The sequence below is a fragment of the Alosa pseudoharengus genome, unplaced genomic scaffold (assembly GCF_046254945.1).
Source record: "Alosa pseudoharengus isolate Yale_2024_CS ecotype anadromous, Long Island Sound unplaced genomic scaffold, YU_APseudo_1.1 YU_APseudo_1.1_scf_8, whole genome shotgun sequence".
Classification (NCBI taxonomy): domain Eukaryota; kingdom Metazoa; phylum Chordata; class Actinopteri; order Clupeiformes; family Clupeidae; genus Alosa; species Alosa pseudoharengus.
The window spans coordinates 10267079-10287078 of record NW_027468870.1 but is presented as its reverse complement, the minus strand read 5'-3'; the positions used below and the strand labels follow the sequence as shown (position 1 = coordinate 10287078).

Sequence of the window (20000 nt, the reverse complement as noted above, 5' to 3'; positions counted from 1 at the left end):
CTCTCGTGGGTAGGCCAGAAACAACTATATTTAAAACCACGAATGAACTGGATTACTGTTACTGTTCAAACGAGCGATTTGATAGCCTAATCCACTGATCGAAAAAAAAGGAAATAGCAACGTGTTCTATTTCTAACAGGTGAATATCGTAGCAAATAGTATGGCAATGGCAGCTTAAAAAAACATTTATTTCACTCATCTCGCTGAAATGAACATGGCCTGTTGCACAAATAAATTAATTAGGCAGATGATCTACATCTTCGTTAAACTAAAGCTAGTTTTCATCTCTATTGTTGACGTGAAATATGTCTCCATAGTGTCAGTGAAGTGATAACATAATTATGCAGTTGCCGGTAGCCAGTGTTCACGTCACGGGAGTCAGAAAGAAGCTACCAAGACGGGCCCTGCTCTGTTTCTGTCCCTCCCAAACTGCACTAAAATTGTGTAGTCTACAGCCAGAATTTTAAAAAATGCCCTTTTATGATCCACACTACCTCTTACAAAATAGGCCTATTCCAACGTTCATCTAGCTCTTGTGAAGTATGAACTTCTACAACACTGCCTATACAATTGTCAGCAGTCAGTAACAGCATAATGTGACTTAATGGCCTGTGTGATTGGGATGTGGATTGCTCATTTATTATGAGTAGGCCTATAGGCTATGGTATAGCTATGGTATGGTATTCTCTCCGATATAATAAATACAACACATTGGGTTTGGCAAGAAATTTGGCAATACTACTTTCACACAAGTGATGGCACCCCTGCTTGGAGACAGAAGATTGTCCGTTTTGCTTTTAAGGATTTCATCTGCAATGGAAAAAAATGGAACGACATGTAGGCTATGCTTACTTTAGTGCTGGACTTGGACTCGACTTGATCAATAGGGACTCGACTCGGACTCAACGTGGATCAATAGTGACTCGACTCGGACTTGACTCGGATGAGTAGTGGACTCGACTCGGACTTGACTTAGAATTTTTTTTAATGACTTGGACTTGACTCGGATTTGAACACTGAGGACTCGAAACTGGACACGGACTCGAGGCATAGTGACTTGACTACAACACTGGCGTGATGGCATTTTGCAAAGTGTGTGTGTGTGTGTGTAAGAGAGAGAGAGAGAGAGAGAGGTACCAGTCAATCAGCCATCCTTTCCTGCAGCCATTGTCAGCGCTGTTCCAGACCCGCTTGTCAGACTGGGAGTAAGAAGCGGCGAAGGCATGGGATGGGGAGTAGGGGGTGTATGTGTGTAAAGATGTGTGTGTGTGTGTGTATGTATATGTGTAGAGTTCATAGTCTGTTTGCAGGTGGGGTGAAGGGATACAAAGAGCGTCTCATTGCAGTTATCTTCTGGGGGAGTCCAGCAGTGGCCTTGGCCAAGGATAAGGGGAGCCAAAAAGTAGATACTATTCTAGACTATTCTATGGTCCATGTGAACTCCGGCTGACTGTCAACACAATACATGGCTTACCTGTGGGTATTGCCATGATGCGGGTCGTGGAGTGTATTGTCCAGATGATGATGGCCTAGTTCGTGGCCTTACTGAGGGCTGTTGTGTCACGCTACTGGCTTCCCTCGAGGGACTCAACAATGATGAGGGTGTTTCAGTCCTTTCCTTACAAAATTACACATTGATACTTCAATAGTGACCAAGGTGTTACAAACATTACAGTGAAATGTGAACATTGGCTGACTGTCAAGCCAATACGTGGCTTACCTGTGGGTATTGCCATGATGCAGGTCGTGCAGTGTATTGTCCAGATGATGATGGCCTAGTTTGTGGCCTTACTGATGGCTGTTTGGGGCTTGAAATTGTAAAACTGAGGCCAGTGGACCAATCAGATCTCCTGTGTTGCAGTTGTTTATGGGTTTTTTTAGGCATTGACTGGGGGGCAGCAGCCATTTCAGAGGGATACATTGCTGGGTCCTCAGAGGCACTGGCCTAAAAAATACATACACACAAAATAAGTTTATTTATTCATTGGTTTATGGGACACTCAGATGCACACAGCAGCACATCTGTTTTGCAATCAATCCAAAGTGGCCCCACTCTGTTCATTGACCTTCACTTGCTACTTTTAGGTACCTACCTACTCTAACTACCTGGAAAGTTCTAACACTTCAAACTGTGAGGAATTTAATTTGTCTGTCTGGTATGTCTTGGTGTCACGGGTACGCTGGCGACTACGCCGCTCCGTCCGCTTGTTCTGTCGGCATCTTTTGTGTGTTGTTTTTTAAATGTATTTGTCATGTCTTGATGTCACGGGAACGCTGGCGACTACGCCGCTCCATCCGGCATCTTGTTTGTGGAGCGCTTTGGGTTGCACTCTGTGCATGTTAAATGCGCTTTAAAAATAAAACTGACTTGACTTGACTTTGTGTAGGCTCTTGATCATTGTTATTTGTTCTGCTGGCCTTGTCACTGTTCAGTATTTGTGGACAGCATAGTGACTCAGTCCTTATCTGTGTAGATATATATTTTGTAGGCTATTTGTATCTCCTTCTGTTTCCTGTGTTACCTACAGTAGCCTACCTAGGGACTACGGACGGAAATTAGCTCTGGCATGTTTACATTTCATATTTTATACTGATGTTCATGAATGTGCACTGTGCTTAAATCTTATGACTGTGGGTACATGCATTACTAAAACATGTTATTGTTTCATGTCTTCGCATGTGTTGGAATTCAGTTTACCTCAACTATTTTCCAGCCCTATCGGTGTTTATATAATTTAGCCCATGTTGTTTGGCTGTATTGGCTTTGTAAGTTGCTTAGTTTCAAATGAATGACAGATTGAGCTTTCCTCACTTTGCTCTTTATGTAATTCAGGTCACTCAGTTCTGTAATTGGTTGTAGTTGCTCTCTGTGGGCTGCTGTTGCTGTGAGCAGTAGACATTGTGTTCTGGACCAGTGTCCTAAGTAATGAGACCTGCTGGGTTGGACATAGTCCTTAGGAGACCAGCTGTCCCGGGCCCAGAGTTGCGCTGACTGACTGGGCCACACAGGAGTCAGTGCCCTCTGACCTCTGACCTGCAACATTGAGAATGGGGTCAACAGTGTGCAAGGAAGCCTAAGATAATGACTTGACTACCGTGTGTACTGGGGTGAACCCACCACAGCAGTGGAATCACTTTACATTTACTTGTATCCAAAGCAACTTCCATGTGTCAGTTTACAAGGGCCATCCTCCGCAGAGCAACTCGGTTAAGTGCCTTGCTCAAGGGCACAACGGTAGAAGCCGTTATGAGTTACGGTGCCATATGGGAATGCAAGCTACTTATAAAAAAGTAGCCTACGTTGAAGCATGCATGAATGACTTTCGTTCAACCTGGATTTCAGTCCCGTCGTTGCGATGTCCATGTCGCTTTGAATAATAGTGTCTGCTAAATATCAGGCAACTTAGCTTTATACAACCTTCAACATCCCACAAATGTATAGAGGCAGGCCTCCCTCAGCTGCATAGAGTAAGACTCTAAAGTAAAGGCACCTGCAAACGTGCCACTAGCTGAGGCTACAAGAACACTTGCTTTAGGGTCTGGGGGCCTGTGAATGTGCCACTAGCTGGAGGCTACAAGAACACCTGTTTTAGGGCCTGGGGCCTTCGAATGTGCTGCTAGCTGGAGGCTACAATAACACCTGTGTTAGTTGTAATGCCTGTTAGGGTCCAGGCCTGCTTTGGTTGCCATAGCATTAAATGTCGAGACAAGTAGTTGGAGCTTGGTAAGACAAGCCCCTTGAGCCCCTGGTAAAACAAGCCCTGGTGTTATACGGTTTGTTAAATGAAAAATCTAAATGTAGTTCACTGGTGTTATACGGATTAGGGATACATCTAAATATTTCAGGTAATCTTTTCTGCTGTTTCTGCAGACATATAGATGTACATGGGGGATTAGTATATTCGATGGAATTGAGGGTAGTATTATTAGTATTAATCAATGGAAGTGAGGGTAATGGTGACTAACCTGACTCCGCCAGATGGATGCTTCGCATTTGCTCTGCATGTCCATCTGGGAGCTTTCCGTTGGAGAACTTTTGGGAAGGGGCGGAAATACTGGTTAGCTGATTGGATAAACCATCTGTCTATCACCACCTATGTTGGTTATCAACGGGCCAAATCAACCAATTAGATGAACAAAGTGTTCTTCTAATGCCTTCGTTTAACATACAATTAAGTTAGGTAACGTAACGTTAACATTTTTTAACTTACCATTTGTATGTGACATGAACCTAATCAACGACAATTCCCATCAAGTTTTCACGGTAGCTACACTTCTGACGAAAGTATATTCCTCCATTATGAACTGGAATTGGCCGTGGAGGATGTCTGTGTCGTTCATTCCTCCCAGCTGCATGGCTGATTACTCATAGCTTCACAGCTTCCCCAGGAATACTTTCTAATTTGAATAAAACTTGCGCGATAGCTATGCTCATCTCATCTGTGGATGCCGTCATGTTGTTTGTTGCGTCACACCTGCCTCAAAACCAACGCTGATTGGCCGTTCATTAGGTGAACTGTTCCAAATTTTCTCTATCGGAAAGATGCCAGACTGATCTGCGAATGGAAACCTGAAGCCCACGAGATCAGGATGGTCTTACGAGGCTAAATGGTGACAGGTTTCAGCATAATAAAATGTATTTGCTATCATAGTATAAATATCAGCCCAATGTTATCCCTACCCATAGCCAACTGCTGCTTCTTGATAGCTGACTTACATATCTGTAAAGCTCTCTGTGATAGGCAGAATTGGCCTGAGTTTCTTATGTCCAGCATGAATAGGTCACACACAAAGGGCCAATAAGTTAGCCAAGTCTGGATTGAAAACATCTTTATATTTGCATACAGCCAGGCTCTACAGACAAGTGTGCAAAAGATGTGTAAAAGTTGCTGTGCAATCGTTTGTCATGACTTTCCTCCGTGCAAAAGCCTTGTTTTCATACCTTCAGTATGAATAGCTCACACACAGTTCACAACACAGACAAGGGGTTTTTATGAACGAACACACATTTGTTCATACTGGACATGCACGTAATGGTGCAGTGCCAGCTGTACAGCTAAACTTTCTGATTGCCAACCCCAGTGACCTCTGTGAAGCCAGTTAGGACTACAGCCTCGTTTATACGAACAACCATTTGATATGGCCTATAAAATGTTCATGTTTAATATACAAGGCAGCTTAAAACTCTACTGACCCAGTTTAGACATTTTGCAGAGCACCGTCTGTCTGCATGTGGGTCATTTGAGTTGAACAAAGTAAACTTTTTGTGCAGCTAGACATGCAAACCTTTAGTGTTTATTTCACAAAAATGCCAAACATACTTTAAGTTAGGCACTGAATGTGGATTTTTGTCGTTCTGAATACTTCTATAAGGTCGAATTAGGTCATATTTTCGTATGTAGGCCAAAAACATGACGAAGAATGTCCTGGGCTGAACCCGACGACCGGAAATAACTTGTCGATTTTTTCATCCAATAGGGGGCACTAGAAGTCCATCTGAGTTCTCCATTTCAACCCGGAAGCCTCCTTGCGTGTATGCTATATTTGTATATTTTTAAATGAATCATAAAATAAACGATTGTACGGAGTATTTAGCATGGAATCTTACTTTACTTTTTAGTTTCATAAGAACTGCAGATTGAAACTCGGTCAATGCACGCCCGAAACACCGAATCAAACTCACTTTAGTCGAATCCCAAAATGGACCTTTCTGATATCGCGTTATTAAAATAAAATGGCTTCCCCCACCCTACCTAATTTGCAAGCATGTCGCTGGTCAGCTAGCATGTAGCAGAGGCCTTCACAACCAAAAAGAATAATGCATTTTTTAGTATTTTATAATTACAAATTTGTTTAATTAGGCTTACATTTATGTTGTCTTGAAATCAACGGGTTTGATAGTCGGAGCGATGTTTGTAACGTTAATGTGCAATAGAGGTTCTGTCTTAAATATCCACGACGGGCATTTGGCAAATAATGGAGATTAAAGATGGATGCATGGAGGATGTCTGATTATTCTTCCCAGTTCCACCGTCTAGACGAACACACACGCACACACACCTGTCAATGTCTAGACACAAGAGGGCGGGGGTGGGGGGGGCGTCGGCGCAAACGGGCAGGGGGTAGCTAGGGTCTCTCTCGCGACTGCAAGGCTTCACAGTCCGAACGTGCAAGGCGAGCGCCAATTGGCAAGCACGCGGTGTCCGTCTTTCCTGCTCTGATTGGGTATCTCTCGTACCCCCCTCGCATCTCTTTTCAATTCCGAGGTCAACTCAGGACGTATGAGAAATAAATAAAGCGAAATATAAATGCGTAGACGAAGTGAGTGGGGGACTCACGAACAAGCCTGCTGCCTGTCGCGAAGAGACTTGTTTGGGTCAATCGCCGTCCAACCAAAAATCTGAGAGAATTGACAGACGTTGATTCCAACCAATGAGAAGTGACAGCGAGTGACAGATATGTTGGTGCCTCCCTTTTACTTAATACAGAATGCAAGCACTGAGTACAGGTTTACATCTGTACTGGTTTAGTGAAAGATTTAGGCTGCAAGACAATACACTTACATGTCTCCATAGCGAAATTGTATGTTGATTTTAAAAAAGTAAAACTTAAAAAACATGTTCGGGTGTCAGCGGGTGGCTTCAACCCTATTTCTTCTCACCTTTATACACTTCCTGGTTGCAAAGGGCGATTGCATGCTAAAAGCTAACTATGTTTGATTGACAGATCACCCAGTCCAGTTTGCGCTCCCACGACACAACTCTGCGAAGCCCAGACGACACAAAAGGCGTGTCTGAAAAAACATCTGGACCAATAGTGGAAAAAAGAAGGCGGAGTCGGCTGATTCGCCGAAAAGGGGGAGAGATCGCACGGCAGAGAGGTCTTTTCGGGTTTTGGGTTGGGAAAGTTAGGATGCACCACACGCCTATTTGATTGAAACACAGAGCGAAGGCAAAGATGGGTTTACTGTGAACAAACAGAAGGAATTGGGGGTTCGGAGAGGAAATTATTTGTGCTGTTGACAAAATTAAAAATAAAGACAAGGAACAAGGAACTGCGAAGAAAATAAATTAGGCCACAAATTAAGCTACTCCTTGTCTTTTTGTTTTTTTGTTTTTTTTATTTTTTTGGAACGCAACCCGAAGACAGAGGAGAAACTACCAACTAGCCTACAGCCTTCAGTCCCCAGGAGAGAGAAAGAAAGACAGTATAGGCTACAGACACTGAAAAGAAAGGACCCTTACATCGCCGTGGCCCGCAAGATAGACAGCAAGAGGCGACAAAGGGGAAAGGAATCCCCCAACTCCGAACAAGCAGGTAGGACGACAGATTGCCTCCAAAATATTTCACTAGCCAGCCCCAGTGGATGTTCACCCAAGCGGCATGGGCTCTGCTTCTGCCCCGTACCTGCCACCAACCTCGGTTTAATGTCTTGTGTCTTTCTTGGCACTACCTCCGGCTCTACTGGACAATTCCACGTTTGTTGCTGGGTCGAAATAACCCACGTTTGCGAAACTTTGCGTAAAACACGACATACAAGCGACATTTTACAGACGCACATGGTCAGCTATCGCTCCCAGACTTTATATTTTTATCCGATAATATAATATTGTCGTCTCCTCCCATTTGCATTTCCAGCGAAAGATTTCGTGAATTTAAAAGCGTTAAACTTTATTTTGAAGGTTGGTTCTTGTGAATTTAGAAAGAGTCCATTAGCGTGTAGGCTACTGTAATCGTAGGCTATATTTGGTTATTAGAAAATAATGGACGAGGAAGGAGGACATGGAGATTCATTTCGGAGAGAGGGCTAGCCTGTTTCGGCAGTGACGGGTCGGGTCGGCCGTTTTGAGGCGAGAGAAGACCTGAGGTGACATTCGGAGGGAGGGGAGAGGGAGGGAGAGGCAGAGCGAGCAATGCACGCGCTATGCTATGTCTTAGTCTGGTTACTAGAAGATCGCAATTTCAATATAATGGAATTGCGTAATTTTTGTGAATGAAGACTATGATATTGGGTGACGGCGTGTAGCCAGTCTCTGTTTTTTTGTTGTTGTTTTTTTGTGCGGAGCCGTTCGGCTTTGATGGTCCTCAGCGTGCACAGACAGCCAACTGCCAAACACAATGTCCCCTCAATATTTAATATCTGCCACAATAACGACCACACGTAGCAGACCTAGCCCTGACCAAAAAAACAAATCAGGCCTGTTGGAATTATATCTTGACTCCTCATCTCTCAGTTGTGTGTGCTTGCGCCGAACCCGCTACTTTTGGCTGTTAGGTTGCCACATGGATTTTCACAGATAGTTTGGTTGTTATACCTAAACTGAGACATAATTTTCCTGGGCCTGATAACTGTTCATGTATAGGCCTACCTATTACCTTATGGCCTATTAGTTGCATAGAGTGCTATTGTGTTCACTGGAATAGCCCATAGGCCTAGACTCGGGAAGTATTTTCTTATCTCAATATTTAGAATAGAATATTTCAAACAACCTAATGACAAAGGAGGCTACGTATTTGTTTCACATTATAACCCATATTTTTTTCTTTCTAAAAAAGCTTTACATGGAATTTCTGTCAGCCGAAGTGAACGTTCTTGGCTGTCTTTTGATTGTAATTTATTCGGATGGGCTATCACACTAAACATTTCCTGTGCAGCCCACATAGATCCATCAGCTTAGCCTATTTCAAGTTCTGAAACACATGCAAACTAACTAAGCGTGTGGCCTTTTCCCGAAAGACGACCATTACCAGGATACTCAGTTAACATTTTTGCTTTATTGTCTTGTGCCTGGTCATTTTATTTGGGATGAATAGCGAGCAGGCTAATCAGGTTTAAGGACATGCTTGAGTCGATGCCAGTGTAGAGGCACCATGTAGACCCAGCGTGGCCTACTGCTTGGGCATGTTACTCTCTCTGGACATTGCGAGCTGAGGGGTCAGGTATGGAAGAGCCTCGGTGCCCTGATTCCTCCCTCGACCATGCCTCTGAGCTCTCGCAGTGTCCTATAGTTTAGCTGATTCGGTTTGAATCAGAGGACGAGTCGCTTATTATCAGAGCCCATCCATCGGTATTAGACGGTGCACGTGGCTCAAAATCTTGGACAAGGAATGTGATCGGGTCGCGAGGCCACACTTCGCACACCCTGCGGGCGCTCGCGAGTGGCGAGCATCAGGGGCAGATCCGTGCCAAAGCCTGCATTGGAGCGCGCTTGCTCGGATTACCGACCCGACAGAAACAAAAGTAGGTTATGACGATCGGGTCATTTATTATGGATTTCAAATTTGAGGAAGGCATGATGAAGTGGGCGAGAGGGAGACAGACCAAGAACGGCTCACAGAGCACACAAACTTTCTCCTTGGCTTCAATTGCCACCGAACTATCCAGGTATATCCTACCCGAGCCTTTGAAATACATTAATAAACGCATAGAGTTGTTGAAGCAATGTCCTCTGGAATAGTGTGTCCCCTTTTCTCTGTCGCTCCCCGCCAGCTGTCACTACCTGACTGTTAACCAGGAATGCAGACTTCCTGTTAAACATCGAATCCACGAGTTTATTTTAAATTTCATTTCGTTTCTATCCTCCACAGCAGTGTGATCTTACTCTGTCTTGCACGTTTTTGTTCGTCGATTGGGTACATTGAAAGGTGTAGCCTAGAACAGGCCTTATATATAGTCAGTCAACCCTGCCAATGAATGGTAGCTCACAATACAAATTCATCTTTTGACAATTTCTAACCGTTTATTGATAAGTTATTAATTTGTTGTGGACGATTACTAGCCTATGCCCCATTGCTCTCAAATTGTTAAAGGGGTTGCGAGCTGGCTTCAAATTGTATTTTTTCTTACTGGGAACATTATGCCAACCTGCAACCCTAGATTTTCCACGGATAGTACGTTTAATGGTAAATTGTCATTACAAAACATCCCTCTGAAAAGTTTAAGAACAGTTCTGTGAAACAAGTCAGAGTCTGTCTGCACTCGTTGTTTTAGCCTAAGATGGGCTATTTATTGTGTTTTGCTGAACCTAAAGTTTTCGGGGAACTGGCTAAAAGAATAGCTAGCCTAACATCTGCCTCTTATGAAATATAATTTTCAGCTAATGGACGTCGATACACGCACCTACAGAACAACCTGCAGCACTATGCTGTTTTGGACCCCTGCACCCTTCTCTGTACACACACAGAGACACAGAAATGCACACAATTAGGTTATATAATATATAAATCTCAGGACGTTTTATTCAGGACACAGAGAGAATCTCCACGCTCCCTCCCGCTTTCTCCAGCTTTCTATTACGCACTCAGTTTCTGAAAATCTCTCTCTCTCTCTCTCTCTCTCTCTTACACACACACACACACACACTTCGCAAAATGCCATCACGCACATGTCGTTGACCTCTTGCCAAATTCATTAATTTGTAATGTATTACACACAATCCTTATTGTCTTTTAAAGAAATTAAATAGTAAAGCATCAGTTCTGATAACCGAATTGATAACTTTGAGACCTAACATCCGTTTTACATTTCCATGACTATTGTCGGGTATGGCTTTGTCTAAGTTCAGTTTATGTGTTTCTGTAAATTCAATTAGCAGCAACAGTTTATGGAAGATTTCACTGTTAGACCAGTAAGCGATGGGTCCTAAGTTAACCTAGAACGAGAAAGCCAGAAAGGCTAAAATTGCAATGTAATTGCAATGCAATAACGAATGCATATCGCCCAGGCCCCATACCGACCGTTGCTCAACATAGGACGAGTTGCGTTACGCCATTGGAAGAGAGTAGCCTTGGCGATGTATGTGCCGATATTGACACAGCTCTGATATCCAACCGGATGCGTTGGCCGAATCTGCTTTAAATCTTTGACCGATTCTCTTACTTTCAGAGTGACTTAAGAAGCCGTAATGAGTTTCGGTATGACTAGGGTAGCCTACTGCATAGCATATTGCGCGCTCTCAAGTGTGCATGTGGCGTTATATTGTTGTCAAATTATAAAATGGAAGTTAGCATATGTGTTTTATTTTACTGTCTGTCAGACAAACAGACCCGTGTGCATGTGTATTTTATTTTCTTGTGTGTGTGTGTGTGTGAGAGAGAGAGAGAGACATTGAGTGAGAATGAGGGAGATCGTTTGTGTGAGAGGGAGGGCACTCCGTGTGCTCGGTGTGTGTGTGCGCGCGTGCGTGTGTATGTGCATGCTTGTGTGTATGTGTGTGTATCTGGGGGGAGGTGGGGCATTTTATGAGTGTTATTGCTTGTTATATTAATATCGCTAGTTTGCGTTTTTGTATTTGGTGTCAGTCCTGTCTGTTCCGTTCTGTTTGTTGTGTGTATGGGCCAGTTGTTTTTACTTATGGGTGTGTTTGCTAACTTTGGGTAGGTTGCCATGGTCATCTTTTGAGTATGTCAGGGTGTGTTCCATGATTTCTCATTGCTTATTATGATTTGTGTACACACGCTTTAAAAAAACATGATGATATAATTTTAATTATACTGTAATCAAAACAAATTATAACATTTTTGATTATCTTCATTCGCACATTTAACTATATAAAATGAAGCAAATTGAAGTTCATTGTTCCTGTTTCTGCCACTGTAGGTGTGTGTGTGTGTGTGTGTTTGTGTGTGTGTGTGTGCGCGCGCGTGTGAGTGAATAGGTGTGTGCATGCATGCATACGTGTCACTGTGAGTTTGTGTGTGGACATTTGTGTGTGTGTGTGTGTGTGTGTGTAGACATGTTCACAACGGCAAGTGTGTGGACGTTTTCTTGTGGATACAATTTCCGCAGTGTGTGTGTGAGAGAGAGAGGGAGAGTGTGTGTGTGTGTTTGTGAGAGAGTGTGTGTGTGTGTGTGTGTGTGTGTGTGTGTGTGTGTGTGTGTGCACATGTCTAATAGAGCCTGAGTGTAAGTCTGGTCGTTATCAGGCCAATTCAGCTAGACATGGCGAGTCGCGTGGGGTGCAGCCTGCCTGCTGGAGAAGTGTGTGTGTGAGAGAGACATTGATGTTTAAGAAAGAGGGATGGCACCTGACGCACATGGACAACACACACACACACACACCCACGATATTTGTGTTTTTGGTGTTGATTGTAGTTGACGTAGATCTATTGTAAAATGTGTTGATTCTGGATGTAGGTGCTTTGTATGCATAGTTGTTTTTCCATCTTTGTGGCGGTATTGATGGTGTAAATCTAAGCTGCTTAGTGCTACCCCAGTCACACACACACACACTCACACACACACACACACACACACACACACAAAACAGAAATACTATTGGTTCATTTATTCTGTTTATCCTTGATCTAAGGGTGATGTAAGAAGAAGCAGACTTCTGTATGTTTTCTTTTCAAAATATAAAATTATTCATTCAACCAATTACCCCCCCCCCTCTCTCTCTTTCTGCATGTGGTAGCATATTAATAATGTATTATATAATAATTATGAGACTTCACTTATATGTTAAATGTGACATTCCTTAACTTCCTTATTGTCTGGTAGCCTTTTAGCTGAGTGTGTCACACACACACACACACACAGATATTCATCGACAGGTCATCCAAATCACATGTCCTTAAAACACACACACGTATGCATGTACCGGCTCACCCCAGATTTACAGAAACAATTGGATTTGCAAAATCTATAGAACCTGGCTGGAAACAAAACTGTAGGCGCGCACACATACACACACACACACGCACACGCACACACACACAGGAGCACACACAGGAGTATGGCGATTTGTTCGAGATTAAATACATTTTGCAACTTTTTATTGGAATGTACCATGGTCCAAATCTGTGTGTGTGTGTGTCATAAATGAAAGACATTAAAATAGTGCAGCGTGTTGGGAAATTTTGTGTGTAATTCAGAACGAATTGTCTAATCCTGCACTGCATGTTCACTACTGGGTACACGGGTTAATCAGCAAAGTTGAGTTTGAATATCAGCAAACACATTGGTGTGTGTAAAGGTGTTTGTGCATGTGCAGACAAAGACAATACATATGAAGAATTTCACACTTCTAAAAGTGAAAGTGGAAAGTGAAAGCTGTACTATAGTCTGTATAGTCTAATTGTGTGTGTGTGTGTGTGTGTGTAAATGTGTAGTTGTGTGTGTATGTTTGTGTACGTGAGTGAGAGAGAGACAGGGAAGGATGACCTGTTTACTGTTTTGGGTTTGGTATCACTCTAGTCAGAGCAGTTTTTCGGCAGAGGACGCGTGGTTTCAGTGTGTGTGTGTGTGTGATTATGCAATATGCACTAGTGTGTGTTTTTGTGGTGTGCCTGTGGCGTGTATTGGTGTGTGTTTGTATGAGGAGTCTGCCGGTGTGTGTGGTGTGTGTTTATCAACTGTAGGTGTATTCTGGTGTGTGGTGAATATTTTGCGAACAGATTTCTGAGACCACACACACACACACACATACACACACATACACATACACATACACATTCATTTAACATTTAAATCACAGAGCTTATTGTATATATTTTTTTGATATGAAGCAGTATCTGTGTTTGAATTATCTGAGTTAACGCATAACTCAGATAGTGCATATGCTGTACACATAGCTATACGCTGTACACATCTCTATAGGCTGTACACATCTCTATAGGCTGTACACATCTCTATACGCTGTACACATCTCTATAGGCTGTACACATCTCTATACATCTCTATAGGCAGAACACATCTCTAGGATGTACTCATCTCTCTCTAAACACTGTACACATCTCTGTACACACACACCTGTATAGGCTGTAAACATCTCTATAGGCTGTACACATCTCTACACCTCTCTATAGGCAGAACACATCTCTACACATCTCTACACATCTCTATAGGCTGTACACATCTCTAAACATCTCTATAGGCAGAACACATCTCTACACACCTCTACACATCTCTATAGGCTGTACACATCTCTACACATCTCTATAGGCAGAACACATCTCTACACACCTCTACACATCTCTATAGGCTGTACACATTTGTATAGGCTCTACACATCTCTATAGGCTGTACACATCTCCACACACATTTATACGCTGTACACATTTGTATAGGCTGTACACATCTCTATACGCTGTACACATCTCTATAGGCTGTACACATCTCTATACACTGTACACATCTCTACACACCTCTACACATCTATACGCTGTACAAAATCCTACACATCGCTTATATGCTGTACACATCTCTATACGCTGTACACATCTCTATGTGCTGTACACATCTCTACACATATCCTCTCTATACGCTGTACACATTTGTATAGGCTGTACACATCTCGACACATCTCTGTACACTGAACACATCTCTGTACACTGAACACATCTCTATACACTGAACACATCTCTACACATCACTATAAGCTGTACACTGTATACTAGGGCTGTCACTTTACGTTCGAAAATCGATTGCACAATCGATTGGACCAACCAACACAAGTTTCGAAAACTAAAATAGGGAATCGATTTTAACTAAAAATGTACACTATTCATTTTAAATGCAGCCACGTTGAACCCTGTAGTAATGTTTTTCACTGATGTTATGGCAGTCCACTCTGCTTATTGTTTTTCGAGAATGTTGCACTCCTGTTTGTCATTGTGCACGAAACTTCACGCCAAGAAATCATCAGAAATATTGCTGGCTTGTGCGTCTTCAAGCGCCCCCTTTACGTTCGTCCTGATGCCTGTTAGTTGTTCGTGGATTGGCCTATATTTGGCGTTGAAAATTTAAACGTATTTAGACATGAAAAATCGATTTTACAATCGATTCAATGAACAATTATGTCTCAAGAATCGAACAGGATTTTTTCGCAAAAGTGACAGCCCTACTGTATACTGTGTACATGTGTGTGTGTGTGTATGAGACTGCAAAGCATTAAGGTTTACTGTGTCGAGGTCATTATGGACACTGGACTACTTGCACAGTCTCGCTCAGTGTGTGTGTGATGGAGAGAGAGAGAGACTGCACAGCATAAAGGTTTACTAGGACTTGCTTGGTGCGTGCGCGCGTGTGTGCGTGCATTAGGCTCTGCCCAGGGGTTATCGATGGAGATTGGAGTTTTAGATAACACAATGCACAATGTGTGTGTACGTGTGTGTGTGTGTGTGTGTGCAATAGGCTTGGCACAGGAGTTATCGATGAAGATCGGAGTTTTAGCTAGCACAGTGTGTGACGGATATTGCTTAACATCAACCTCTATGGGCGTCATCCAAGGGAAAAGAGGTGTTCTTTCCCTACGGCACCAAACTGCAGGATTAAACTTAAGAAGATGAAACCAACCTGATGGGTATTGGGAGTCTTTGGTGACGTGACGATGTGGAGAAATTAAATTTTACCTTCGCTGGGCTCTCAAATGCTCCAGCAGGTTTGGCATCAGCATGGCCTGGACAAAGAAGTGCACGAGGCAGAGGAGTGCACGGGGTAGAGAGTGCACGAGGTAGAGGAGTGCACGGGGTAGAGGAGTGCACGGGGTAGAGAGTGCACGAGGCAGAGGAGTGCACAAGGTAGAGGAGTGCACGGGGTAGAGAGTGCACAAGGTAGAGGAGTGCACGGGGTAGAGAGTGCACAAGGTACAGGAGTGCACGGGGTAGAGAGTGCACGAGGTAGAGGAGTGCACGGGGTAGAGAGTGCACGGGGTAGAGAGTGCACAGGAGTGTGACGATATGGAGTTGCACAAGTGTAAAAGGTTTAGGGGACCGACGGTTTATTTACGGATAGTACGAAACTACTGGCCGACATGGTGAGGGACATTCCATGATCACGCAAGAGTTTGTGAAGAGGGAAACAAGTGAAAACTTTGACTCCAATCAGATAGAACACCTTTAAGGTATTTGAAAGGCAGGTAGGGCAGCAAATAGCTAGCCTGGAAATATCCAGACTCTTGTACGTACATTTCATTTGTACAGAGAGTCTGGCCACTTTCCATTGCCAAGCGTTAACTTCCTTGAAGGCGAGTACTCTGTTGAGGTTTAAAACTATTGGATCTTCCCAGAGCCACTCTGGATCTGCCATAACCAATCGCTAACGTTTGGTCGTGACGTATGTCTGGCTCAAACTAGCGCACAACCTCAACGTCATCGTTCTCAGCTACTCCCTCTGTTCGCTGATTGGACCTGCAGATTTTTGCAGGAGAAAACCCGCGAATATACTGCAGACCCAGACGACTTACTGAGGGGAAATTAAAATTGAGTGGAAGTTCGTAGGAGGGCGGAGTCAGGCTAGCAAAGAGCAGCTGAAAAAATAAACTGTGGATGGGATGAAAAAATAAACAGATCTCAGAAATGTTTTTGTTGTACTGGGTTATTCATGTCCAGCCTGGATTTTCAATATAGTAAATCTAGACTGTTACTTCTGAATTGTTCAGTTTTTCAGTTACTTTAAGGTGGTGAGATTTTGCATCATTTGACATTGAAGTTATATTGCAACTGATGTGTTGTTAATTATCTAAAATGATTGCCTTGTCTATAGAGCTCTATCTCTAAAGCTTTAAAATAGAGATATTAATATCTCTATTTTACGCCACTTACAAACAAAGCTTTTAATTTCTCTATTGTACAGACAAAGATTTTAATTTTGCATTTATTTCATATACTGGCAAAGCTTTTAATTTGTTTATTTTAGTTCATGCAGGCAAAGCTTTTCATTTCTCTTTTATTTCCTATTCAGACAAAGCTTTTTTTTTCTACAGACAAACATGTCTGTGTTTTATTTCACATGCAGTCAGATTTTCATTTTGGGTGGTTCCTGTAATTCCATCAAATTCAGTGTGTGCCTGTGGATGGGAGAGCAGCATACACAGATGTGTGTGTGTGTGTGTGTGTGTGTGTGTGTGTGTGTGTGTGTGTGTGTGTGTGTGTGTGTACCAGCGTGAGACAGCTGTACACACTCAGGTGTGTGTGTGTGTGTGTGTGTGTGTGTGTACTTGCACATACTTGCTGATGGGAGACCAGCACACACTCAGGTGTGTGTGTGTGTGTGTGTGTGTACCAGGGCGTCTCTGCTGATGAGGCCTCATCTTTGGGACTAAGCGATGCTCAGGATTTTAATCTCAGGGATTGAGCGATTGTGGACATCACCCTGCCATTGTGTTTGAGGTGACCCAGTCTGGATGTGTCTGCCATTGAGTTCTTCTGTGTGTGTGTGCGCGTGCGCGTGTGTGTATGTACCAGTGTGTGTGTGTGTGTGTGTGTACCAGTGTGTGTGTGTGTGTGCGTGTGTGTATGTACCAGTGTGTGTGTGCGTGTGTGTATGTACCAGTGTGTGTGTGTGTGCATGTGTGTATGTACCAGTGTGTGTGTGTGTGCGTGTGTGTATGTACCAGTGTGTGTGTGTGTGTGTGTGTGTGTGTGTGTGTGTGTGTGTGTGTGTGTGTGTGTGTGTGTGTGTGTGTGTGTGTGTGTGTGTGTGTGTGTGTGTGTGTATGTACCAGTGTGTGTGTGTGTGTGTGTGTGTGTACCAGTGTGTGTGTGTGTGTGTGTGTGTACCAGTGTGTGTGTGTGTGTGTGTGTGTACCAGTGTGTGTGTGTGTGTGTGTGTACCTGTGTGTGTGTACCAGTGTGTGTGTACCAGTGTGTACCAGTCTGGAGACGTCTGGTCTGCCGCTGTTCCTCTGAGTTGCTCACGCTGTGCCCGCCGCTCACCGAGTCCCTGCCAACACGCTTGGGCAGAGGTGTGCGTGCCACAGGGTATACTTACCGGTGTACTTAATGATTGGCTATATGTCCTGCGTGTGTGAATGCCTTACCGGTGTACTTAATGATTGGCTATATGTCCTGCGTGTGTGAATGCCTTACCGGTGTACTTAATGATTGGCTATATGTCCTGCGTGTGTGAATGCCTTACCAGTGTACTTAATTGTTGTATATTGTCTAAAATTATTGGTTTGGCTATGAATCTATATGTGTCCTGCACATGTGAATGCCTTACCGGTGTACTTAATTGTTGTATATTGTCTAAAATGATTGGCTATATGTCCTGCGTGTGTGAATGCGTTAGTTTAACATGAGGTGGTATACTTATTTGTTGTATATTGTCTAAAAGTATTGGCTTGGCTATGGAACTAATGTGTCCTGCATGTGTGAATTCGTAAACATGAGGTGGTATACTTAATTGTTGTATATTGTCTAAAATGATTGGCTATATGTCCTGCGTGTGTGAATGCCTTACCGGTGTACTTAATTGTTGTATATTGTCTAAAATTATTGGTTTGGCTATGAAGCTATATGTGTCCTGCACATGTGAATGCCTTACCGGTGTTCTTAATTGTTGTATATTGTCTAAAATGATTGGCTATATGTCCTGCGTGTGTGAATGCGTTAGTTTAACATGAGGTGGTATACTTATTTGTTGTATATTGTCTAAAAGTATTGGCTTGGCTATGGAACTAATGTGTCCTGCATGTGTGAATTCGTAAACATGAGGTGGTATACTTAATTGTTGTATATTGTCTAAAATGATTGGCTATATGTCCTGCGTGTGTGAATGCCTTACCGGTGTACTTAATTGTTGTATATTGTCTAAAATTATTGGTTTGGCTATGAAGCTATATGTGTCCTGCACATGTGAATGCCTTACCGGTGTACTTAATTGTTGTATATTGTCTAAAATGATTGGCTTTGGCTATGGAACTAATGTGACCTGCATGTGTGAATTCGTAAACATGAGGTGGTATACTTAATTGTTGTATATTGTCTAAAATGATTGGCTTGGCTATGAAGCTATGTGTCCTACATGCAGGCATGAAGGCGTCGCTCTCTTAGGGTGGCCAATGGGGAGGACCGACTCTCTGGGCGTGGCCGGAGCCCATCCAGACCACTAATTGTGCATTTCTTCGTTGTTTAACAGGTTGCCAAGGCAACAGGGCCGTGAGGCAGCGGCGCGTCCTGAGAGGGGGGGTTGGTGCCGATGTGAGCCCCGGAGCCCCCACACGCCCCGACGCTGAGACCCCACGATCACCCGCCGTCTCGCTGGGGCTCCACAGTCACACACTATCACCCGCCGCCACCATCACACACACATGTGCATCTAACAGGTGAGTGCTGAAGACACTTCCTATCGGCGTGTGTGTGTGTGTCTGTGTGCCTTTGTGGTCCACTGCTGTGTCGGTTAGGATGTGTGCGTGTGTGTGTGTGTGTGTGTTTGTGTGTGTGTGAGTTTGCTGGCCGCCATCTCCTCCAGCGCTCTGCAGAGTGCACAAGTGTGTGGGCCTGATCTCTCTCACGTAACCAATAGAACCTTCCTTTGGAACACGGTGGCAGGTTATATTGGCTGGGTATTTACTGTTTATAATATATATTTATAAATATAATATAATATATATTTACTTCGGACTTGTTACCGGAGGGTTGCCGGTTCAAACTCCCACCAGTAGGCCACGGCTGAAGTGCCCTTTGAGCAAGGCACCTAACCCCTCACTGCTACCCGAGCACCGCTGTTGTTGCAGGCAGCTTACTGCGCCGGGATTAGTGTGTGCTTCACCTCACTGTGTGTTCACTGTGTGCTGAGTGTGTTTCACTAATTCACGGATTGGGATAAATGCAGAGACCAAATTTCCCTCATGGGATCAAAAGAGTATACTTATACTTATACTTATAAAGGAAGTATCTGTGTACCTCTCTCTTTCTCTCTCTCTCGGTCTCACACACACACAAACATTTATCTATATTTCTATTTATGCATACAGTACACTCACAAATACAAGTGCATATATACATGCAGATACAGACACACAAATCCACACACACATGTATCCATCTAGGGGTCTGTGTATCATGTGAACTTTACGTGATATTCCCTAAAGGAAGTAGATTATTAAGTAGATTATTAAGGAAGTATACTATGTATACATCTGGGTATTTACTGTTTATAAAGGAAGTGTCTGTGTACCTCTCTCTTTCTCTCTCTCTCTGTCTCTCACTCTCTCTCTCTCTCTCTCCCTCTCTCTCACTATCTCTCTCTCACTCTCTCTCACTATCTCTCTCTC

General features: G+C 43.4%; 2 protein-coding genes across 12 annotated transcripts in view; one reads left to right on the top strand and one right to left on the bottom strand.

The window, feature by feature from the left end:
• The window catches only part of LOC143111991 (uncharacterized), a 12071-nt gene extending 5721 nt beyond the window's left edge, over window positions 1–6350 (bottom strand). For 4 of the 10 annotated variants that reach the window (XR_012984648.1, XM_076274243.1, XM_076274240.1 and 1 more), the window contains exons 1-5: window positions 4212–6350; window positions 3967–4094; window positions 2813–3034; window positions 1721–1945; window positions 1475–1618 (exon numbers count right to left, since the gene is read on the bottom strand). Coding sequence is in view for 7 of the 10 variants with exons in the window: in XM_076274243.1 (XP_076130358.1) it covers window positions 1475–1618; window positions 1721–1945; window positions 2813–3034; window positions 3967–4011 (636 nt within the window). In the remaining 3 variants the exon portion in view is untranslated. The remainder of the gene's footprint in view (window positions 1–1474; window positions 1619–1720; window positions 1946–2812; window positions 3035–3966; window positions 4095–4211) is intronic. The other 6 variants (XR_012984646.1, XM_076274241.1, XM_076274242.1 and 3 more) reach the window with 6 other exon arrangements.
• A 400-nt stretch (window positions 6351–6750) lies between these two features.
• zbtb20 (zinc finger and BTB domain containing 20) overlaps window positions 6751–20000 on the top strand; it is a 50192-nt gene continuing 36942 nt past the window's right edge. For both annotated transcript variants that reach the window (XM_076275079.1, XM_076275078.1), the window contains exons 1-2: window positions 6751–7317; window positions 18863–19049. The gene's annotated coding sequence lies outside the window, so the exon portion shown is untranslated. The remainder of the gene's footprint in view (window positions 7318–18862; window positions 19050–20000) is intronic.